At 43.9% G+C, this 22,367-nt stretch overlaps 1 protein-coding gene across 1 annotated transcript in view; it reads left to right on the top strand.

Moving 5' to 3' along the window:
- Positions 1-17,642, top strand: part of PSMD14 (proteasome 26S subunit, non-ATPase 14) — an 86,747-nt gene extending 69,105 nt beyond the window's left edge. The window contains exons 7-11 of the mRNA XM_040440455.1: positions 1,276-1,383; positions 6,707-6,781; positions 12,202-12,327; positions 15,905-15,967; positions 16,990-17,642. Coding sequence (XP_040296389.1) covers positions 1,276-1,383; positions 6,707-6,781; positions 12,202-12,327; positions 15,905-15,967; positions 16,990-17,088 — 471 coding nt within the window. The 3' untranslated portion in view covers positions 17,089-17,642. The remainder of the gene's footprint in view (positions 1-1,275; positions 1,384-6,706; positions 6,782-12,201; positions 12,328-15,904; positions 15,968-16,989) is intronic.
- Positions 17,643-22,367: the final 4,725 nt, after the last annotated feature.

Here is a 22,367-nt window from a genome sequence, read left to right as displayed (position 1 = left end):
CTGCTTTTGTGATGTGCCACAACCACTATAGATGCATGTATTAATCCCACCGTCCCAGAAGCTGCAGGTCACACTTTTTGAGGTTTCCAAAGGTTATCCCAGGTATGTAGGAGACCTGTAAGTAAAAATGCTTTCAAAGAAATTCCAGGCATAAGCGCTGCCAACTTTATTACAAGAAAGGCTGCACTGACGATGTAGGCTCAACAATGATGCATTTCGGGGTCAAGCCCCTTTCCAGACTGACAAAACATCAATGTCCTGGACGTCTCCTGTGAATCTGAGGAAAAGTGTTGACCCCGAAACTCATCAATGTTGGACTTTCAATAAAGACTTCCTTCTACTCAAGAAGGCACAGGTCATCACTGTGTGATGTGTAGTACACAACATAAGGCATTCATGTTATGGCTGATGGGTGTGTAAATCACTTCTTAAAGGAAATGTCCAGGATTAGAAAAACATGGCTGCTTTCTTTTAAAACCATGCCTCACCTGTCCACAGGTTGTGTCTGGTATTGCAGCGTAGCTGTATTGAAGAGCGAGGCTGAGCTATCATACCGTGGACAGACGTGGCGCTGTTTTCGGAAGAAAGTAGCCATGTATTTTTAATACTGGACAACCCCTTTAAGTCTAGATTGATTTACTTTTGGCCTTCCAGCTGTAGGAGCTCTTGCTTGTAGGACTTATTCTAACCTTGCATGTGCTTGACGTGCTTAGATTGTCCATCCCGTGTTGGTATTTAGGGAAAACAGCCGGAAAAAAAAGCAGATTGTCAGCAGATAGACATCCATGGCCTGAACTTATGAAAGCCATCTGATTTGGAGAATTGTTCCTAGCTGGCTATAATTTTGTTGTCATTTCACGTATCTACCTTGTGTAATTGATGTGACAGGACTGGGCCTCAGCCCGGTCCCTTAGCTTGTGCTCAGTTTAATGCCCAGCCTCTCCCTGACATTGAAGAGAAGATGGGACTTAGGTGCCGGGTCTGCAGGAAGCACTACCCAGAATGCATAAATCGCCTTACACATCGGCTATCTATACTTACTAGTCTCTCTATAAGGATAAAAAATACAATAATTGGAGTTATTTTTCCTTCCAAAGCGAGAGAAGTGTCCTGATGGTTCACACGGCAGGGGGGGGAGGTTTTATTAATATTGTAATGAAATGAGTATGGGGAACGGCGCCAAGACTTACACGAGCGGATTGCGCAGTGACCGTCGTTGTTCACTTCTCGTGTCCAACTAGGAATTGACGTGACAGTTTTTCTTTTATTTTACAGGTTGTTATCGACGCCTTCAGATTAATCAATGCCAACATGATGGTTTTGGGACACGAACCAAGGCAAACCACTTCCAATCTTGGCCACTTAAACAAGCCATCTATACAGGTAGGTCGAGGACAGTGAGGCTTACTGCTGATGACAAACTTATCTTGAGAGAGAAAATTTCTCAGATTTATATAAAAATAATCATATAAAAATGGAAAATTAGAAAATAAAAACTTTTTTTAAAAAAAGGAAAAATTTTATGTTTTCAGGATTTTACAATCTAGAACAAATACAGGCCATATGATCTGAAGCTCGATTCGCTCAAGCTTATTTGTAAGGATAGAGATTCTTCTGGGGGGAAAAAAGCGTGAGGGATCCCAATAATAACCCTTATTATAGCAGTGACAGTCCCACGCTGCATCAGTACGGCTACTTTCCCACTAGCGTTTTTGCTGGATCCGGCAGGGATCAGCAAAAACTCTTCCATTACTGATAATACAATCATCTGCATCCGTTATGAACGGATCCGGTTGTATTATCTTTAACATAGCCAAGACGGATCCGTCATGAACACCGTTGAAAGTCAATGGGGGACGGATCCGTTTTCTATTGTGTCAGAGAAAACCGATCCATCCCCATTGACTTGCATTATGGGTCATGACGGATCCCCTTTTCTCCACAACCCATGACAGAAAGAAAATTGCAGTTCATTCAAATGGAACTAAATGCATTTTGGAGCGTTCTGTTAAGTTACGTTTTGTCCCCATTGACAATGAATAGGGACAAAATGGAAGCGTTTTTCTCCGATATTGAGATTCTCTGCTGGATCTCAATACCGGAAAATAGAAATGCTAGTGTGAAAGTAGCCTAAGCGGAGTGGTCCATCTGATCATTTACCCTATAGAAAATATAGCTAATGAATTTCCTTGGTGTCCAATAAAGCAGTGTTTCCCAACCAGTGTGCCTCCAGCTGTTGCAAAACTACAACTCCCAGCATGCCCGGACAGCCTTTGGCTGTGCGGGCATGCTGGGAGTTGTAGTTTTGCAACAGCTGGAGGCACACTGGTTGGGAAACACTGCAATAAAGATCCTTCCTGAAATTCTATACGCCTGTTGTGGTTGGAGTCCATCGTCTGGGGATTTGGGGCTTACAAGCTATCGTTGAGGTCTGGCTATGTCCGTTTAAGCTTTTAACAGCAGGTTCTAAATTTATTATTTATTTTTTTTTGTTCACTTTTTTTCCTTCCCGCTAACGAGAATAAATTAAAGCAAGGTGTTATGTGATATAGTCGGCCTTCACTCCCTGTGATCACTCAAGAACGCCAAGTGTACATTAAAAAACAACAACCCTAGGTCCTAATGAGAAGAGAAATTGTCTTGACGTTTGGGGCTGGACAAGTCCACACTTGCAGGTTTCTAGAGAATAGCGTACACCGGACCCTTTAGCCAACCTGTAATGACCTTCAGCATAAACATTTTGCTCCTTCATTATCGTTTAGAGGGGTGAAGAACATCCTACGCTTTAGACTCTCGGGGAAAAAAAAAAATTCTCCACCGCACCTTAGGTTGTACTAATTGAAGATAACAAGCGCCTGCTTTTCGCCATGTTAAAATAATTAGTCTGATTTCTTATTTCTCCTAATTGTTCTTTCTAAAAGTGTGTAATTAAGCTGTAAAAGGTTTGCCGTAAAGTTGCTTCCTTTCTGGTTTCTTGAAGCAATCTGTTTACCGTGTATGGATTGAAGGGGAACCTGTCACCATGAAAATGCAGCGCAATTTGCAGGCAGCATAATTCAGGAGGAGCTGAGCCGATAGCTGTGCAGTTTTATGGGAAAAGATTCAGTATAACCTGTAATTTACATGTTCCTTTGTCTTCCTGTTCTTTGCATAGTGTAGATGCAGCAGAACAGGAAGACACAGGCGCACATCCAGTCAGGACTTCAGCAGGAGAGCCCACAGCCATTCAGGTAGTTACGTGATCACCAGGGCTGTGGAGTCGGAGTCGAAGTCGGGGGAAATTTTGGGTACCTGGAGTCGGAGTCTGCAAACAATGCACCGACTCCGACTCCTACTAAATTTAGATTGGAATAAAAAAAAAAGCAAGTTTAAATGTCCCAATTCACAAAAAGTTATAATTAATGACTTCTCTACTGTAAGAATAAAGACCAATGCATGCAGTGCCTCACGTAACCGCAAAACGAACACGTTAAAGAGAACCTGTCACCATGATTTTGCGCATAGAGCTGGGGACATGGGCTGCTAGATGGTCGCTAGCACATCTGCAGTACCCAGGTTCCATAGCTCTCCGCGCTTTTATTGTGTTAAAAAACCGTTTTGAGTGATATGCAAATTAGCCGATATGAGTCCTGTAGCCGGAGATGAGTCAAGCGTCAAGGAGCCCAGCACCGCCCCGCGTCCTCCGATTCTCCTCCTTGCCGGCTGACGTCACAGAGCTGGAGCGCCGATATCTCGCGATGCGCGAGCTAGCGCATGCGCAGTGTCGGCATCATGTTCATTCCCTGTGCTGGCATCAGCACAGGGAACGAACTACGCATGCGCTAGCTCGCGCATCGCGAGATTTCGGCGCTCCAGCTCTGTGACGTCAGCCGGCAAGGAGGAGAATCGGAGGACGCGGGGCGGTGCTGGGCTCCTTTCCGCTTGACTCATCTCCGGCTACAGGACTCAAATCAGGTAATTTGCATATCACTCAAAACTGTTTTTTAACACAATAAAAGCGCGGAGAGCTATGGGACCTGGGTACTGCAGATGTGCTAGCGACCATCTAGCAGCCCATGTCCCCAGCTCTATGCGCAAAATCATGGTGACAGGTTCCCTTTAAGTGACCGTGAAGAAGCATGCTTTTAGTGTGCTTCACTATATGGCACGCAACGCACAATTAGGAGCTGCAATACTTATACTTTCCATAGTGTTGTGTTCTGCTTTTACAGGGAACTCAGCGTCCATGTGTAACCTAGCCTCTCACTGATAAGGGATTAAAAAAATATGTTTTTTGCAGGACTAGAGAGTGAGACACTTGTATAAGTGAAGGGAATGGAGGGCCAATAGTTCAAGACTGAAGCTGTAAACCATTGGAAAAACTGCTGTCATTTAGCTAAGGCTATAAAAACTTGTAAACTCCGATTGTTAGCTTAAACTTTAAACATGACTATGGGATTCTCCTAGGAAAATCATGTTTTAGAATAAAAAAAATTAATAAAACTTTGTTTTCATTGTGTTTGTCTTTTGCTTAAACTGTGCAATACAGTAGACTGTTGGCTTCCCAGCCAGTAGTCCTGTGGTAGGTTGCGTTTCTTTCCCTCAAGGAATGTATAAAATACATTCGCATATTAATACAGAGGAGTCGGAGTCGGAAGTACATAAAACTGAGGAGTCTGAGTCGGAACATTTATCTACCGACTCCACAGCCCTGGTGATCACACCCGATATTTCTAAATCAGTGACACGTCGGAAGGCTAAGGGCACTTTCACACTAGCGTTTTTCTTTTCCGGCGCTGAGTTCCGTCCTAGGGGCTCAAATCCGGAAAAGAACTGATCAGTCTTATCCTAATGCATTCTGAATGGAGAGTAATCTGTTCAGGATGCATCAGGATGTCTTCAGTTCAGTCTTTTTGACTGATCAGGCTTTTCAGAAAACCGTAGCATGTTGTATTTTTACCTCTGGCCAAAAATCCGGAACACTTGGACTGAACGCCGGATCCGGCCTTTTTCCCATTGACTTGCATAAACGCCGGATCCGGTGCCGTGTGTTCCGTCAAACCGGATCCGGCTTTTGCATGTTAAACCCGAAAAATGTGAAAAAAAAGTTAGTCCATAAATGTCGGATCCGTTTTTTTCCAATGCATTTTTTCATTGTGATCAAAATCCTGATCAGGATTCAAATGTAATCCGTTTTCACACGTTTTTCCGGATCCGGCGGGCAGTTCCGGTGACTGAATTGAACGCCGGATTCAAACAACGCTAGTGTGAAAGTATACCAAGTACTGCTGAAACCTTCTCTTCAGGTTAAAGTGGTTGTTCGGGTTCAGAGCTGAACCTGGACATACCCTCATTTTCACCCAGGCAGCCCCCTAATATGAGCATCATGCTCTGATACTCTCCTTTGCCCTGCGCCGTATAGGGCTGTTTTGTTTGTTTTTACACTGCTAGGCGGAGGCTTCTGCCGAGCAGTGTATTCTAGTGACTTCACCGGCTCCGATTGGTGGGCTTTAGTGCTGCCCTAGCCGCTTTACAGGCTAGGGCAGTGATAAAGCCCGCCCATTAGTGCTGATGACGTCAGCGGTCTCACTGCTAGATGTTAAGCCTCTGCCTAGCTTTACCCATGGAGAGCCCGGTACATCACCGGATCGCCAAAAAAAAAAGCCTTTGCCCTGCCGATTCAGCACATGGCAAATGCTCTGATGCTCATATTAGCGGGGCTGCCTGGGTGAAAATTGGGATATGTCTGGGTTCAGGTCTGAACCCGGACAACCCTTTTAAGGGTCCATTCACACTTCCATAGTGTATTGAGGATCCGCAATACACCCGGCCGGCACCCCCATAGAACTGCCTATTCTTGTCCGCAATTGCAGACAAGAATAGGACATGCTCTATTTTTTACGGGAGCCGCGGACCAGAAGATTGGGGCCGCGCTCCGGAAATGCGGATGTTGACCGCACACTGTGTGCTGTTCGCATCCATTCCTGCCCGATAGAGAATGAATGGGTCCGCACCCGTTCCGCAATTTGCGGAACGCGTGCGGACACATTCACGGACTTGTGAATGGACCCTAACTGAAAAACAGGATTTAGGTTGCACTGCATTCTCATGTTGACAGGTACCCTTCAAAGGAGTTGTTACCTCACACTTTGGTGGCACATCTGAGACCCGCAACTATCTATCCTGAGAGTGGGGCCCCCAAAGTGAACGAGAGTGCACCGTGCTTGCGTGGCGTTCTGTCTATTCACTTTTATAATAGTTCCGAAAATAGTCCCATAAAAATGAATGGAGGGCGCACCGCCCAACTTTGTAATGCAGATTTTGAAGGTTTCTATCGGTCAGATTCTCTGAGTGGATCTGGTGTCTCAGCAGGAGATTAAGTTATTAGAGCGGAGGGTCATCCATTCATAGCCCTAACCTAATAGACAGAGCAAAAAGTGACTACAAAGAGCTTCTCTTGCAGTGGAGAACCCTCCATGTCCATGCATTACATGGAAAGTTCAGCCATATCAGTGGGAGCCGTGTAATGTTCCACTTCCAAAGGGATTGAGCACTTGTCTGGTCTCCCCACAGATTCCGGTGGGTCAAAGCCCCCCACTCCAAACTGGACCATCAATGTGGAACAAAGCTCGACTTTATGCAGTGCAGTCATGTCTTGTGTCCAGACCATTAAACTCCGGGAAAGTGTGTATGTAATCTTTATCTGATGCCAGTTTGTTTTCCATAGGCACTAATTCACGGACTGAACAGGCATTACTACTCTATAACCATTAACTACAGGAAGAACGAGCTGGAACAAAAGGCGAGTATTTCTACTGCCATTGCTGCAGGTATTATCTGGGTATGTGTTCATGGGGACAGTCTGCAATAAGTGGCAGAGAGGACGACACCAGAGTTTTATTCCTTGCATCTTACTTTCGGTTTATGGTTTTTCTTTCATTTATGCAAATATTAAAGGGAACCTGTCATCAACTTTACGCTGACCTCACTGAGGGGCAGCATAAAATAGTGACAGAAATGCTGATGTCAGCGGTGTGTCACTCATGAGCTAAAAGTAAGTGGTTGCCGAGAACCAGCATCTTCATCATTGCAGCCCAGGCCTGGAAAAGAGTCAAATCTACCTGAGAAGAGTCCTGGTTATTATAATCTCCTTCTCTCTCACCCATCTGCTGATGATTGGCAGTTCTCTCCTAGACAGAAAGGGAGAAAACTAGGTAGAAGACTGTCAGCCATCAGCAGGTGGTCATAGGGAGCAGGAATAACCGTGACTCTTTTCCAGGCCCAGTCTGCAATGATTGTGATGTTGGTTCTCGGCAACCACTTGCATTTAAGTTTTAAATGACAGATCGCTGAAATCATCTCCCCTGTATCTACTTTTATGATGCCGTTAGTATGGACAGCACAAAGTTGATGACAGGTTCCCTTTAACTACTGTGGAAGAGTTTGAAAACCTGCGCGGTGTCTCAGTTCAGTTCCAACAGGCAGAATAGTGTAGCCTGTATGTTTATAAAAACCATTATAAGCCAGTAGGATCTGTTAGGCTCTGTTAAATCTATATATTATTTTTTTATATTTTTTTTACATATTAGAAATTGCACCTTTTTTACTTGCTTTCCATTTGTGCAGCACTTGCCACGTAAAATGTGGTTGTAGACTATCCTTCAATTATAAATGTGACAAGGGGCAGACTAGGTGTCATGTCCAGCCCAGAACACACAGCATTAGCTGGTTTGGGATATTGTATAACATATTTAAAGGGGGTATTCCGATTAGATATTTATAGTTGGGGATGAGCGAATCAACTTCGGATGAAACATCCAGAGTCGATTCGCATAAAACTTTGTTTCAATACCGTACGGAGTGAGCGCTCCGTACAGTATTAAAATGTATTGGCTCCGATGAGCCGAAGTTATTACTTCGCAAAGTCTCGCGAGACTTCGTGTAATAACTTAATTAATTGATTTCTACTCTAAAAAATCATTTTCCGAACTCTGGTACCTTGGAACCGAACCAGAGTTCGGGAAATATTTATTTTACAGTAGAAATCAATTTTTGAAGTTATTATGCGAAGTCTCGCGAGACTTCGCGAAGTAATAACTTCAGGCTCATCGGAGTCAATACATTCTAATACTGTACGAAGCGCTCACTCCGTACAATATTGAAACAAAGTTTTGTGAATCGACATTGGATGTTTCATCCCTATTTATAGTATATGCTGTGGATATGTCATAATTTTTTGATAGATGCAGATTCCATCTCTGGGACACGTGCTCATCTCCAGAAAGCTCCTACCTGGCAGAAAGAAGTGGTCCAGGGTCCGTTCTGTAGTTGGATGCAGGTCCCAGAGTTGTGTCCCCACCACCAGCATCTGCACTGATCACTAGAGCGGTGGTTACCCCCACACATGTGCGCGCACACGTTCCTTCTCTCTGCATGATGTCAGTGAGCAGAACATTGAAGGGTTCTCCAGGGCACACGCATGACTCCATTCAACTTCCTCCTCACTGCATTAATACACCATGGAGAAAAGGGCTGCTTGGGACCCCCTGTGGTTTCCTAGAGGTTGGGCCTAAAGTGAGCGCAGACATTTATTAAATATCCCGTGATAACTTAAAAAAATAATAATAATTGGACTTTTTTTTATTTTTTTCATACGGAATGTGCTTCATGTTTAAAAGCTGCTATATTCACCCACTGAATTTAAAGGGAACCTGTCATCATGATTTTGCGCATAGAGCTGGGGACATGGGCTGCTAGATGGCCACTAGCACATCTGCAGTACTCAGGTCCCATAGCTCTCCGCGCTTTTATTGTGTTAAAAAACAGTTTTGAGTGATATGCAAATTACCTGATATGAGTCCTGTAGCCGGAGAGGAGTCAAGCGGAAAGGAGCCCAGCACTGCCCGGCGTCCTCAGATTGTCCTCCTTGCCGGCTGACGTCACAGAGCTGGAGCGCCGAAATCTCGCAATGCGCGAGCTAGCGCATGTGTAGTTCGTTCCCTGTGCTGATGCCAGCACAGGGAATGAACATGATGCCGACACTGCGCATGCGCTAGCTCGCGCATCGCGAGATTTCGGCGCTCCAGCTCTGTGACGTCAGCCGGCAAGGAGGAGAATCGGAGGACGCGGGGCGGTGCTGGGCTCCTTGACGCTTGACTCATCTCCGGCTACAGGACTCATATCAGGTAATTTGCATATCACTCAAAACTGTTTTTTAACACAATAAAAGCGCGGAGAGCTATGGGACCTGAGTACTGCAGATGTGCTAGCGGCCATCTAGCAGCCCATGTCCCCAGCTCTATGCGCAAAATCATGGTGACAGGTTGTCTCTAGGTGTAATATGTCTAATTAGACATAGTGAACACCATTTTTACCGATGATTAAAGGCTATTTTTTTTTTTTTCATGATTGCATTTTACTTATATTGAGCTAAAGATATATTTTAAAACTGGTCTTTATTAAAAAATTTCAACAGTTTTTGTTCTACAGGGTTACATTTCAGTCCATCTGCAAGACTGTCACTTTCTGCTTTACACAGAGTCCAATCGTGTTGCTGTTCTGACGGCTTATGTGAAGCATGATCTCTGAACTGACGGCTCATAAACATTGTATGTTTATGAGCTGTCAGGAATTCAGAGATTAGGGCTATCCATCCAGCTGTCAGAACAGCAACATGGTGCACTTCAGTGTAAAACACAGTCTGCAGACTGAAACTTAACCCTATAGAAATTTTTTAATTAAAGACCAATAGAAAAACTGATTTTAGGCAAAAACACTTCCGTTACTGATAATACAACCCATCTGTATCTGTTATGAACGGATCCGGTTGTATTATCTGTAACATAGCCAAGACGGATCCGTCATGAACTCCATTGAAAGTCAATGGGGAACAGATCCGTTTTCTATTGTGTCAGAGAATACGGATTCGTCCCCATTGACTTGCATTGTGGGTCATGACAGATTCGTTTTGCTCCGCATCCCAGGTATGAGAACGGAATGGAATGCATTTTGGAGCATTCTGTTCAGTTACGTTTTGTCCCCATTAACAATGAATCTAAACAAAACGGAAGTGTTTTTTTTCCGGTATTGAGACCCTATGGCGGATCTCAATACCGGAAAATAGAAACGCTAGTGTGAAAGTAGACAGTGCAGGGAACCAATATCCCTAATGATCCCTAATTGGGGATGGGGGCTTTGCTATTTTTCACCTGCCTGTCTATACAGAGTTCCTACCCCGCAAGGGGCGGCCCTGTCCGGATACCTTACCCTAGGATATGGAGGTATCCCTATTATGCCCTATAGCAGGGGTCAGCAACCTTTTACACACAGAGTGCCATTTTTGAAACCATCAGACAACCGGGTGCCAGTGAACAACAGCGCTCCATAGTGTTAGTTAGATTTTCATTTTTATACTTTTTATGAAATGCGGCAATGTCAGAGGTGGGTGGGCGAATCACGTACCGTATTTTTCGCCCTATAAGACGCACCTAGGTTTTTGGGGAGGAAAATAAGAAAAAAATTTTTTTTAACCAAAAGGTGTGCTGTGTGTTTGGTGGGTTTGGAACTAATGGTGGTCTGTGGGTGGCTGACACTGTTATGGGGGGATCTGTGGATGACAGACACTGTTATGGGGGGATCTGTGGATGACGGACACTGTTATGGGGGGATCTGTGGATGACGGACACTGTTATGGGGGGATCTGTGGATGACGGACACTGTTATGGGGGGATCTGTGGATGACGGACACTGTTATGGGGGGATCTGTGGATGACGGACACTGTTATGGGGGGATCTGTGGATGACGGACACTGTTATGGGGGGATCTGTGGATGACGGACACTGTTATGGGGGGATCTGTGGATGACGGACACTTATGGGAGGGATCTGTGGATGACGGACACTGTTACAGGGGGATCTGTGGCTGGCACTGTTACAGGGGGGAATCTGCGGATGGCACTGTTATGGGCTGGGGGGATCTGTGTGTGGCACTGTTATATATGTGCCATCCACAGACCCCCCAGCCCATAACAGTGACATCCACAGACCCCCCCCAGCCCATGACAGTGACATCCACAGACCCCCCCCAGCCCATAACTGTGCCATCCACAGATCGCCCCCGCCTCCCCCCCCCCCCCCCGCCCCCGCCGCCAGTATACAAATATAAGATGTTATATTCATTTATTGGTTATTAAACATGCCCCCTTAGTCCTATTACTACCTTACATCCTAATCGCTTCTGTAGAATTCAGGCAGCCCAAGCCGGACGGTCGGCGCGTCTCTCACTGACGTCACTTGCCTGCGCCGCCTGCTTCATTCAGGCACATGACAAGAGTTACGCTGCCGCCCGCCTGGCCTGCCTGAATTCTACAGATGCAATTAGGATGTAAGGTAGTAATAGGACTGAGGGAGCATGTTTAATAACCAATAAATGAACATGACATCTTATATTAGTATACCGGAGCGGCGGGGGCGGGGCTATACTACACTGACTGCACCGCCCCGCCGCTATTGCCAGCCCCCAGATCCTCCTCCCAGTCCCTCCCCGAGTCCCCGCTCGCTCCTACATCGCAGCTTGCGATGTAAAACGGCAAGCATTCGCCCCATAAGACGCAGGGGCATTTCTCCCCATTTTGGGGGAAGAAAAAGTGCGTCTTATGGGGCGAAATTGACAGCCGCTCACACGTGCCAGCAGAGACAGACTCGCGTGCCATGCCGGGCACGCGTGCCGGGGGTTGCCGACCCCTGCCCTATAGGATAGTTCCCGACGTGTCACGTTTCAAGTGGTCTATCATCAGGGGAAAAATCCAAAGTATGCAAAAGGCAATCCTTAGATCAGTGGATCTTTAGGGTGTAAAGGAGTTGGACAACGATGGTCCTATTAGGTGGGAGACCCCACAAGTTGTTGGGGGGCAGCTAGTGTGAAAGTAGCCTTAGCCCAAAATGAGTAAAATGCAATCCTAAAAAAAATTGCCCCTGAAGATGTTCATAGCCTTTAATGTTTAGAATGAGAAGCGTCCCAACATTGTGCCGCATGTTACCTATATGAAAGTCCAGCATCCCATCAGCTATGTGGTGTGTACACAACCTCTCACTGAATGATGTGCTGGGAGATTGTAGTTTGTCATCTGCTGCATGTTGTCATTTTTCTTATAGTCCTTTATTGGCAGCAGTTTGTTTTGTTGCTTTCAGGTGGTTATGATTCGGTGAATGTTTCTGTTGCAGATGCTGTTGAACTTGCACAAGAAGAGCTGGATGGAGGGACTGACACTTCAGGACTACAGTGAACACTGTAAACTCAACGAGACGGTTGTGAAGGAGATGTTGGAGCTTGCCAAGAATTATAATAAGGTATCCAGCACGTGTTCTAGGAGTTTAGTCTTTTTAGTACATAAGGAAATCCTGTGTGGGCTGCATTATAGCCAGTCGGATGACATGCTGCTTATCATATTGGCTACAAGGTATAGATTGGGACTCCGATCTTACCTATATTTATTTCCTAGTGGAATAATTGTAGAACATTCAGCAAAACATTTTGGAGTGCTGACTAACGTTGAGCAGACTTGTGTTTTCAAGATCGGCCTACAAGATTCGGGTTTGGGATGTCTATGGGTTCCGCTACCACGTAACGGAATACTTAGATATCCCGAACCTTGTACACCGAACTTGAAAACAGAAGTTCGCTCAACACTAGTCCTGACGACATCATTAGGGCTTACACACAAGACCATATTTCCCTTGGTGTACTTCACTAGCCGGACTGCACACTGGCCCATGCAATTCAATGCACACTTGTTATTTTCACGTATCCGTTTCCCCAAGCTCACAGCAGGTCCTGTTTTCCGTTTTTTTTTTTTTTTTTTACTGATCAGAGTGTGAAAAAAGCAGAATGAACATGGAAGTTCTTAATTTTTTTCAAGGGTCAGTTTTCATGTGCATTAGGCCTCAAAAGAAAGAAATAACATTACAGCGGTTGTCTCAAAAGACATTGGAGACATATTGGTAAGGGATAGGACATGTTCTATCTTTTTTTGGGGTCCAGCGGAACAGACATACGGAAGCAAGACGGTACACGTGCTGTCCACATTTTTTGGGGCCCCATTGAAATGAATGGTTCTGCATCCGATCTGTAAAAAATGCGGTTCATATAAATTCCTTTCAGGTGCATGGGACCTAACTAAAAGGAAGTGACAGCAATGCAAGTAAATGCCACTTTGTGTTTGGCACTGGTCTGCTTTTCCCATGTGCATGCATATTCTATGGCGCAAGAGCCCTATGATGAGAAGAAACACTTTTTAGAGTGGGTATTCAGCACGTGTGGCAGCCCCCTTTATGCTTTACCCATATGTAGTGCTTTAAATCTAAAGTCATTTACTAAACTAAGACTAGACGTCTGCTTTACGCCACATAGCGTGGTAAAACGGTAGCGAGTTAAGATAATTTATCGTTGGATTATCGGCACCTTGGTATTTGAAGTGAAGATATTTTATACCTTGAAGTGATTCCTACTTGTCCTGTCCCACGCAAGTCGCAAATGGAGGTTTTAATGCAAGCCTGGGTAGGTTGTGGATAAATACTGCAGGAACGGGTATGAGGGGTAGGCGGCTGCCTTTGGGATAAAGGGGGGACACAATTTATGGACCAAAATATAGACCTAAGAAAGGTGAAGGATGTACAGGAACCGACGGACACTACAGACACGCTGAAGTTTGTCCCACCGGTCCTCTATTGAAGATGGGGTGTCAAATATTATATTCTCTTCCTTGGGCACCAAGAGAGCTTGTTCTTGGGGATCTTGAGGGGTGTTGTAAGACTTTAAAGGTTAGGCTAGGTAATCAGTATTCAATTGGTGGGGGTCCTATTCCTGGCACCTCCTCCAGTCAGCTGATTGAAGGGGCCATCTCACTTTTTACCGGTGCCTGGTACTGCTCTCCCATTCAAATGAGAGCTGCAATACCAGGCACTGCCACTACAAAATGCACAGCGCTGTGCCTGGTAAACAGTGAAGGGGGACGAGATCCTCACCGGATCATCATGGCGCTTTCAGTCAGCTGATCCGTGAAGTTGCCAGAAGACAGAGACCCCCAGGATCTGATATTGACGGATAAGGCCATCAGTATCATGGTCTTGGAACACCCCTTTAAAGTAAACTGTTTACTCCAGCTTAATGTAGGGCTGATGGAGATATATATATATTTTTTATTTTTATTTATGTGCTTACAAATGGCTTTGCTTTTCCCCTCTCTTGTTAGCTCGTTACTGAATTCCATTTACATATATCAGACAAACGTTCAAGTCGCCATGCAGCGGGAACTGATTAGGATCCGAGCCTGTAGCGTGTGTTGTCATTTCAATTTTTTTCCCAATGTGGCTGCTGCCAGTGGATGAGAGTGGGTGTCAGGCATGGCATTGAGAAGCTTTCCATGTAGCTCTGAGAGACTCGAAGGTGAAATCTCTCTTGTGGCATCACGGTCACAGTCTGCGTTAGACGGGAGGAAACCATTCAGCTTTCTTCTGCATTGGCAAATTGGATCTGTACATATTTCATTGAAAGCTTGTAAGAATATGGAGGAGAGAGCGCATGGTCACATTTATTAGAAAGCTCTGTACAATGCACTTACAGAAGAAAGCCGTGGTGTGATCGATTGGTTTTACGTCCGTTATCTTGTATTAAAGCTTTTATTTTTTTTTCTATAATTTTGCCCATATGATGGTAGTAGCTTCATGTTATATGGACTTTATGATACATTATAGATATTTATTTTCACCCTAATCTATAGGCTTATGTTAAAGGGGACCTGTCACTTTCTCAGAAATAAATTTGACTGCACACCTTATCTTTGGTAACTCCGGCACTGTTTCCTTTTTTTCCCTCCCGGATTCCCCTGTTCAGTCGCCGTCATTGGCATTTCTCCGAGGACGTCACAGGCCCTGTTTAACACAACCTTTCAAGTTTAGGTTCAGTGTATGAGCTCAGGAATACTTTTGGCACAGGTGCTGGACGGATGCATAGCCCAAGAATATGGGGTGTATAGCCTGCTTATAATGAGGGTTTGTGTTCACCACATACATTAGAAATTTTCCTAGAAAATGCACCAGCTGTAAAACTGAAACACAATGTGTTGATTGCCCAGCTCCCTGCTTCACCCCCCCCCCCCCCCATCAAAATGTGCAATTGTTGGCTGTAAATGGAGCTTTTAAATAAGGTGGTCCAGTTGCCGAGAGCCACGTTTCAAGCCGCCACTGAGGAGCCTTTTTCTGTTGAGAATTAATCTGAATAATTAGAATAAAGTAAAATTCAAATTAAGTTTTGTATTATAATGAAATACAAAATCACTCTCGGCACGGTAAGCAGTGTTTGTCTCCCGTATTACAATTCTAATGTTTAGGAAAAGGGCTGAGAAAAATAAATATTGAATATATGCAAATAAGCCTCTAGGAGCAACGGGGGCGTTTCCGTTACACCTAGAGGTTTTGCTCTCACTGCCGCGCCCTCTGCACTTTAATTGACGGGGCCAGGCAGGCGTGATCATTTTTACTGAATGGCCCTGTCAATCAAAGTGCAGAGAGAGCAGAGCCTATAGGTGCAGTGGAAACGCCCCCGTTGCTTCTAGAGGCTCATTTGCATATAATAAAACATCATTTTTCTCAGCAATGCGGACACATATGACCATGAGACCAACACAGACGCCTTCAGCTGCCAAGTGCACATGTAACAGGTCAGCCAGTGTCATAGGTACAAAACTGCTGACAGATGCCCTGTAAATGAAATCTGTCTGCAGGTTGTTGAATTAAAAGTGAACTAAAGAAGGTTCCAGACTTAGAACATGAGCATCAATTGTGCAATGTATTGTATGTTAATATTCAATCTTGTAAGTCATTTTTGCGCAGCCATGAATCATTTTCTGCATTTCCTCCTCTCTTTCAGGCTGTGGAAGAGGAAGATAAGATGACACCTGAGCAGCTTGCCATAAAAAATGTTGGGAAACAGGTACGTAACCTCTTATACTCCATCAGATGGTTGGAGTCGTGGGAAATGTGATGAAGAGTTCAGTAGTTTGGGCTTTAAAGGAAACCTCAGAACTCGTTAGGAGCTTCTTGCTGCCCGAGCTGTGGCTCCCTGATTACCGGGAACAGGGAGAAGCATTACAGGGTCGGCTCCCTGCCAGTTTCTCCCCGCCCGGGTCAGCTTAATTGACAGATTTCACCCTATTTGCATATCGGGAAAAAATTGTCAATAGCAAAGGCCGTGTTCACACCTGGTTTTGTACACTTCTGAGGTATATGTTGAACATATTCCCTGATGACCTATCCACAGGAGAAGTCATCAGTATCTGATTGGTGGGGGTCTGACACCCAGTACCCCAGCAGATCAGCTGTTTAAAGAGCCCACGGCACTCCTCCTCGGCCTTCACAGCATTGTATAGCAGCCACGCTTGATATTGCATCTCAGGCCCATTCATTTGCAACTAATCCATGCGACGTCACTGGCCATAAGAGGTGCCGCATCGCTTTTCAAACTGCTTATCCGCGGGGTGCCAGGAATCGAACTCCTGCAGATCTGAAATTGATGACCCATCGTGAGGATACGTGGAAATCAAACAGCAGTGGCAGCATCTCCCATCATTTCATCTTTATTGAGGACTTCACAGCATACAAAAAATCAGCAACGTTTCGGCTGTACAACAGCCTTTGTCATGCTTGACAAAGGCTGTTGTACAGCCGAAACGTTGCTGATTTTTTGTATGCTGTGAAGTCCTCAATAAAGATGAAATGATGGGAGATGCTGCCACTGCTGTTTGATTTCCACGTATTTTCTGGCTGATTGGATCTGCGGCTGGTGCGGGGCTGTTGCATCTTCCTGTAAGAAGTACGGACCATTGAGTGCTGTTCCTGCACATCTGTTTCTACTATCGTGAGGATAGGTCATCCGTATAGGAGTCCCACAAAGGCCCTTAAGTGACTTTGCACACACCGTGGTTACCAGTCCTTTTTTCTGTTTTTCCCTCACAGGATCCCAAGCGCCACTTGGAAGAACACGTGGATGTTCTGATGACCTCAAACATTGTCCAGTGTTTAGCAGCCATGTTAGACACGGTCGTATTTAAATAACGGATTGATTGGAGAGCGCGTCTTTTTGTTCTTGTGAAGTGGGTTATGTATGAAAACCGCGGTCTGCCTCCCAGACTGTCCTGTTCTTTCATGATACTCAGCTGCAATGTTTTTTTTTTCCTAGGGTTTTTTTTTTATATTATTATTTCATGCAGTTTAGTCTTTTAATATAAAAATTCTGGTAAAATCCTATGTACATAACGGGGCTACATGGCCACAAATCGAGCATGCGTCTAGAGCCTCTGGCAGCAACAGAGTTAACAACTCGTTACCTGTCAGTTATAAAGTCCGTTTCACCCGAGTCAAAGGCATCCAAGAACATGAACTGCTGCTTTAGTTGGGGACATCTGGCATTGCTGGTGACCTGGGAGCGGTGCAGCAACACCTCTCTGTCTCTCTTGTATAATTACTTCTGTTCCTAGATGTCAGGGACTTTGCAGACGACAGCCTTCTTTAAACATTAGCTGGGCAAATTTTATTAAAGTCTACATTTAATATCTGGGAAATCCATGCTCCAATTGTTGCTTCATAATAAAAATACATTTACACATTTCTGTTAATTTGTGTTGGTTTTTCTTGTTTTTGTTTTTGTTTTTGTTTTGCAAAACAGAACTTAAAGGGGTTATGCCATAATTGATGTAAAAAATGAAAATCAGACATCATATAGTACATGACAATCTCTTTCTAACAAAGCTGGAAGCAGCCTTGTACCGGAGTTATACTTACTGGTTCAAATCCCCCTTTGCTTCCAGCACCGCCACTCTAGCCATTACATCATCTCCTTGGCTGAAGCAATGCCATAACCACACACCATATGACCGCTGCTGTCATTTGCTGGCCTTAGCGGTAAACGAGCACATCGCTGCTGCAGCCATGTAAGCAAAGCCCGTTCAGGAGAAATGCAGCATAGGAGGTCCTCCTCCCCTTGTCTCTTACATGATTATTCACAGTTGGCAACCTCATTTTTTTATTTTACTGGACAGCTTACCAAGAAATCAGACAACCAACATTTTTTTTACACCCATTAGAAAACTGTAATAAAGTAATATCTGCCCATGGCTCATATATTGATATGATTCCTTTGGCAGCATTCAGTGACGACTGTAAAGTAGGTATGTTACAAACATCTGCAAAAGATTCTCCCACTTCAAAAAAAAAATTTAGACTCTATGGGGTATATTTACTACGCTGGTCTTAAATTATGAACATCCACCTGTGGTGCAGGTGATTTTAAGACCAGGCGCATGTTTCGTCATAAATAGAGGCAACTTCTACCAGTCCACGAGCCTAGATTGAAATCTACACCAGCTCTTAGCCGCTGTAGATTTTAGTTGCCATTTACACCAGAAAACCAGTGATGGAAACATCCACTCCCTGCTCTCATTAATCTTGTCACAATAGAATTCTAAAAAGTTGCAAATCCATGGTTTATGACTCTTTTTATGCCGGAAAACTGCCATATAAGAAAGATACATTTACTGCTGTTTTTCATTTTTAACACTGGAAAAAGTCCTGTTTTTACTGGACTATCCGGGAATATAATGAAGACCAATTATCAGCTAACTGAGAGATTCAGTTACAGCTCCCTCAAGGCCTGGACACACAGAGGGAGAATTATCAAACTAGTGTAAAGTAGAACTGGCTTAGTTGCCCATAGCAACCAATCAGATTCCACCTTTCATTTTTGACAGCTACTTTGGAAAATGAAAGAAGGAATCTGATTGGTATGGGCAACTAATCCAGTTCTACTTTACACCAGTTTGATAAACCTCTCCTGCAGACTCTGCTTATACTCCTATTTCTAGTAGATTTTCTATCTCGCCCCAATGCTGGATTCACAGTAACACTGCTCAGTACTGCTGTATAATGGCCTACATGAGGCTGATGATGATGATTTTTTTTTCCTGAACGTGTGATACAGAGAGTTAGGGGAGCAGGATATTTTCCGTGTGCTGTGTATGGGAGACATCATAGTAGCTATTCACCACCCACTGGTTCAGGGAAAACTGAGAACTGAAGGTGGAATATGTGAGAGAGAAAACTGGTGAAAGAAATGCAGGATTCAAGTTATGTAATAGTCTGTACATACACATGGCCACTTATTCTAAAAGTCACCTGAAGTTACAGTTTAAGGACAGGTTCACAGTTTTTGATGGAGTTTACTTGAGCCAAAGCCAGAAGTGGAACCAGGTAGAATCCTTTTTTAATAAATTCCATTCTTTTAATATTTTCCATGCATTTCAAACTCACTCTTGACCTTGTCTCAAAAAAAACTGCATAGAAAAAAAATATTTCTGCAGAACAAAAGGAACAAGTTTCCAATCTTCTCCCTGCCATCATTTGTTGGGGGAGAGTCCGAAGGGCCTGCAAAATTGGCAGGTACTGCCAACAATTGTCTAATTGCCTTTAAACAGAAGATGAAACCCAGAGACAAGAAGTCTCTTCACCGGTCCTCCCATATCTTGCTGGAACCTAGGTTTATGGTGAACCTTCACTCAATAGATAAGGGTTAACTTGCTTGTTCTCCTATTTAGACAGTGGAGACACACCTGATACCTCTTCAGACACACAATTTTGCCATGGAAGGGTTTGGTCCCTATATACTTCCAAAATGTGTCATATGTAGTAAGAATTATTATATAACCGTATTAATTTCTCGAGAGTATAATATTCCTTTGCATTTGTCCTGTTTACGTTCCCAGTAAGTATTTATAATTTGAAAACCCCTATTTATCATACTTAGGCTACATGCACACGACCGTATGTGTTTTGCGGTCCGCAAAAAAAAAAGGATGACGTTCCGTATGGCATGCGTTTTTTTTTGGTGGATCCATTGTTATAATGCCTATCCTTGTCCGCAAACTAGAAAAAAATAGGACATGCACTATTTTTTTTTTGGCAGAGCAACGGAACGGACATACTGATGCGGAGAGCACACGGTGTGCTGTCCGCGTTTTTTGCGGACCCATTGACATAAATGGCTCCGCATCCTTTCCGCCAAAAAAACGGATCGGACACTGAAACAAAATACGGTTGTGTGCATGAGGCCTTATACTGCCAAATAGTATTACTAGGTGCAGTATGTATTTTTTAACCCTTTCCCCCATATGCAATTGGGACCTTAATGACCAAACTTTTTTTTTTTCGTTGCATTCCAAGGGCTATCATTTTTTTAAATTTTTCCGTCAATGTAGCTGTTTGAGGGATTGTTTTTTGTGGGACAACTTGTAGTTTTTAACGGCACCATTTTGGGGTACACAACTTACTGGTTAACTCTTATTAAATCTTTCTTGGGGGGATGGTAAAAAATAACAGCAATACCGCCACTGAATTTAGACATTCACTTTGCAGCATAAACAACAATAACTTTATTCTCTGGTTCTGTACAATTACAGCAATACTATATATGTATATTTTTTTTTTATAATTTTTTTTATTTTTTATTATTATTATTATTATTATTTTATTTTTTATTACTTTTGCACGATAGAAAAAAGGGCCTTGTTGCTCATAGAGACCAGTTTTTTTTTTAGGACTTGGATACGTTGGAGCCCCACCAATCTGATACTGATAAGCAATCAATGTCTAAGGCCTCATGAACACAAATGTATTTTCTGTGTCCGTTTTTTGCGGAACTGGAAATGGAAGGTACTGTGTGCATTCCGTTTCCGTATGTCCGTATTTCCTTTCCGCAAAAAAAATAGAACATGTCCTATTATTGTCCGCATTACGGACAAGGATAGTACTGTTCTATTAGGGGCCATCTGTTCCGTTCAGCAAAATACGGAATGCACACAGACGTCATCCGTATTTTTTGTGGGTCCGTTTTTTGCTGACCGCAAAATACGTAAGGTTGTGTGCATGAGGCCTACGTCTCAGAAAATCCCTTTTTAAAAATTGAAGAGCACTCAACATACATGATATGGATGAAAGTATTTGGACACCAACATGAGCTTTTATGGCATCCTATTCTAAATTCATAGGCATTAATATGTAGTTCGTCCCCCAACCACTTTTCCCCTTGCAGTGGAAACAGGTTCCAGTCTTCTGGGAAGGATTTCTACAAGGTTTGGGAGTGTCTGGGAATTTTGACCATTTATCCAGGGCAGCATTTGTGAAGTCAGACTCAGATGTAGTTCATCTTTAAAGATGTTGGATGGGGTGGAAGTAGAGGGTCAGTGCGGCCAGTCAAGTTCTTCCACACCAAAATCTCCCTTGCAGCAGTGGCATCCTATTACAGGATCACGCTGGAACTCTTTAGAATGAGCCATTGTTTCCCAATTGTTTGGATACGAGCTGGATTTTATACACCTGTGGCAAACTAACTGAATGAAATACCTGAATTTGATGATTAAGGCCTCTTTTTACACGGGCGTTGCGGGAAAAGGTGCGCATGTTTGGTACCCGAACTTCTTCACAGAGGTTCGGGCTTGGGATCGGTGTTCTGTTGATTGTATTATTTTCCCTTATAACATGGCTATAAGGGAAAATAATAGCATTCTGAATACAGAATGCATAGTAAAATAGCGCTGGAGGGGTTAAAAAAAAATATTTAAACTCACCTTAGTCCACTTGATCGCGCAGCCGGCATCTCTTCTGTCTCCTTCTTTGCTGATTGCAGGAAAAGGACCTGTGGTGATGTCACTCCTGTCATCACATGATCCATCACCATGGTAAAAGATCATGTGATGACCGAAGTGACATCACCACAGGTCCTTTTCCTGCAATCAGCAAAGGAGAAGACAGAAGAGATGCCAGCTGTGCGATCAAGTGGACTAAGGTGAGTTAAATTTTTTATTTTATTTTTTAACCCCTCCAGCCCTATTTTACTTAGCATTCTGTATTCAGAATGCTATTATTTTCCCTTTATAACCATGTTATAACGGAAAATAATAGAGATCGGGTCTCCATCCCGATCGTCTCCTAGCAACCGTGCGTGAAAATCGCACCGCATTCGCACTTGCTTGCGGATGCTTGCGATTTTCACGCAGCCCCATTCACTTCTATGGGGCCTGCGTTGCATGAAAAACGCACAAAATAGAGCATGCTGCGATTTTCACGCAATGCACAAGTGATGCGTGAAAATCACCGCTCATGTGAACAGCCCTATAGAAATGAATGGGTCCTGATTCAGTGCGGGTGCAATGTGTTCACCTCACGCATCGCATCCGCGCAGAATACTCGCCCGTGTGAAAGGGGCCTAAGAGATGTTCATTTAGTGTATCTCTAGAACAGTCATCTCCAACCTGTGTCTCTCCAGTGTTTGAACAACCCTGACA

This window comes from Bufo bufo, chromosome 7, assembly GCF_905171765.1.
Source record: "Bufo bufo chromosome 7, aBufBuf1.1, whole genome shotgun sequence".
In the NCBI taxonomy this organism is placed as follows: domain Eukaryota; kingdom Metazoa; phylum Chordata; class Amphibia; order Anura; family Bufonidae; genus Bufo; species Bufo bufo.
This window is presented reverse-complemented; position numbering and strand designations above follow the sequence as displayed.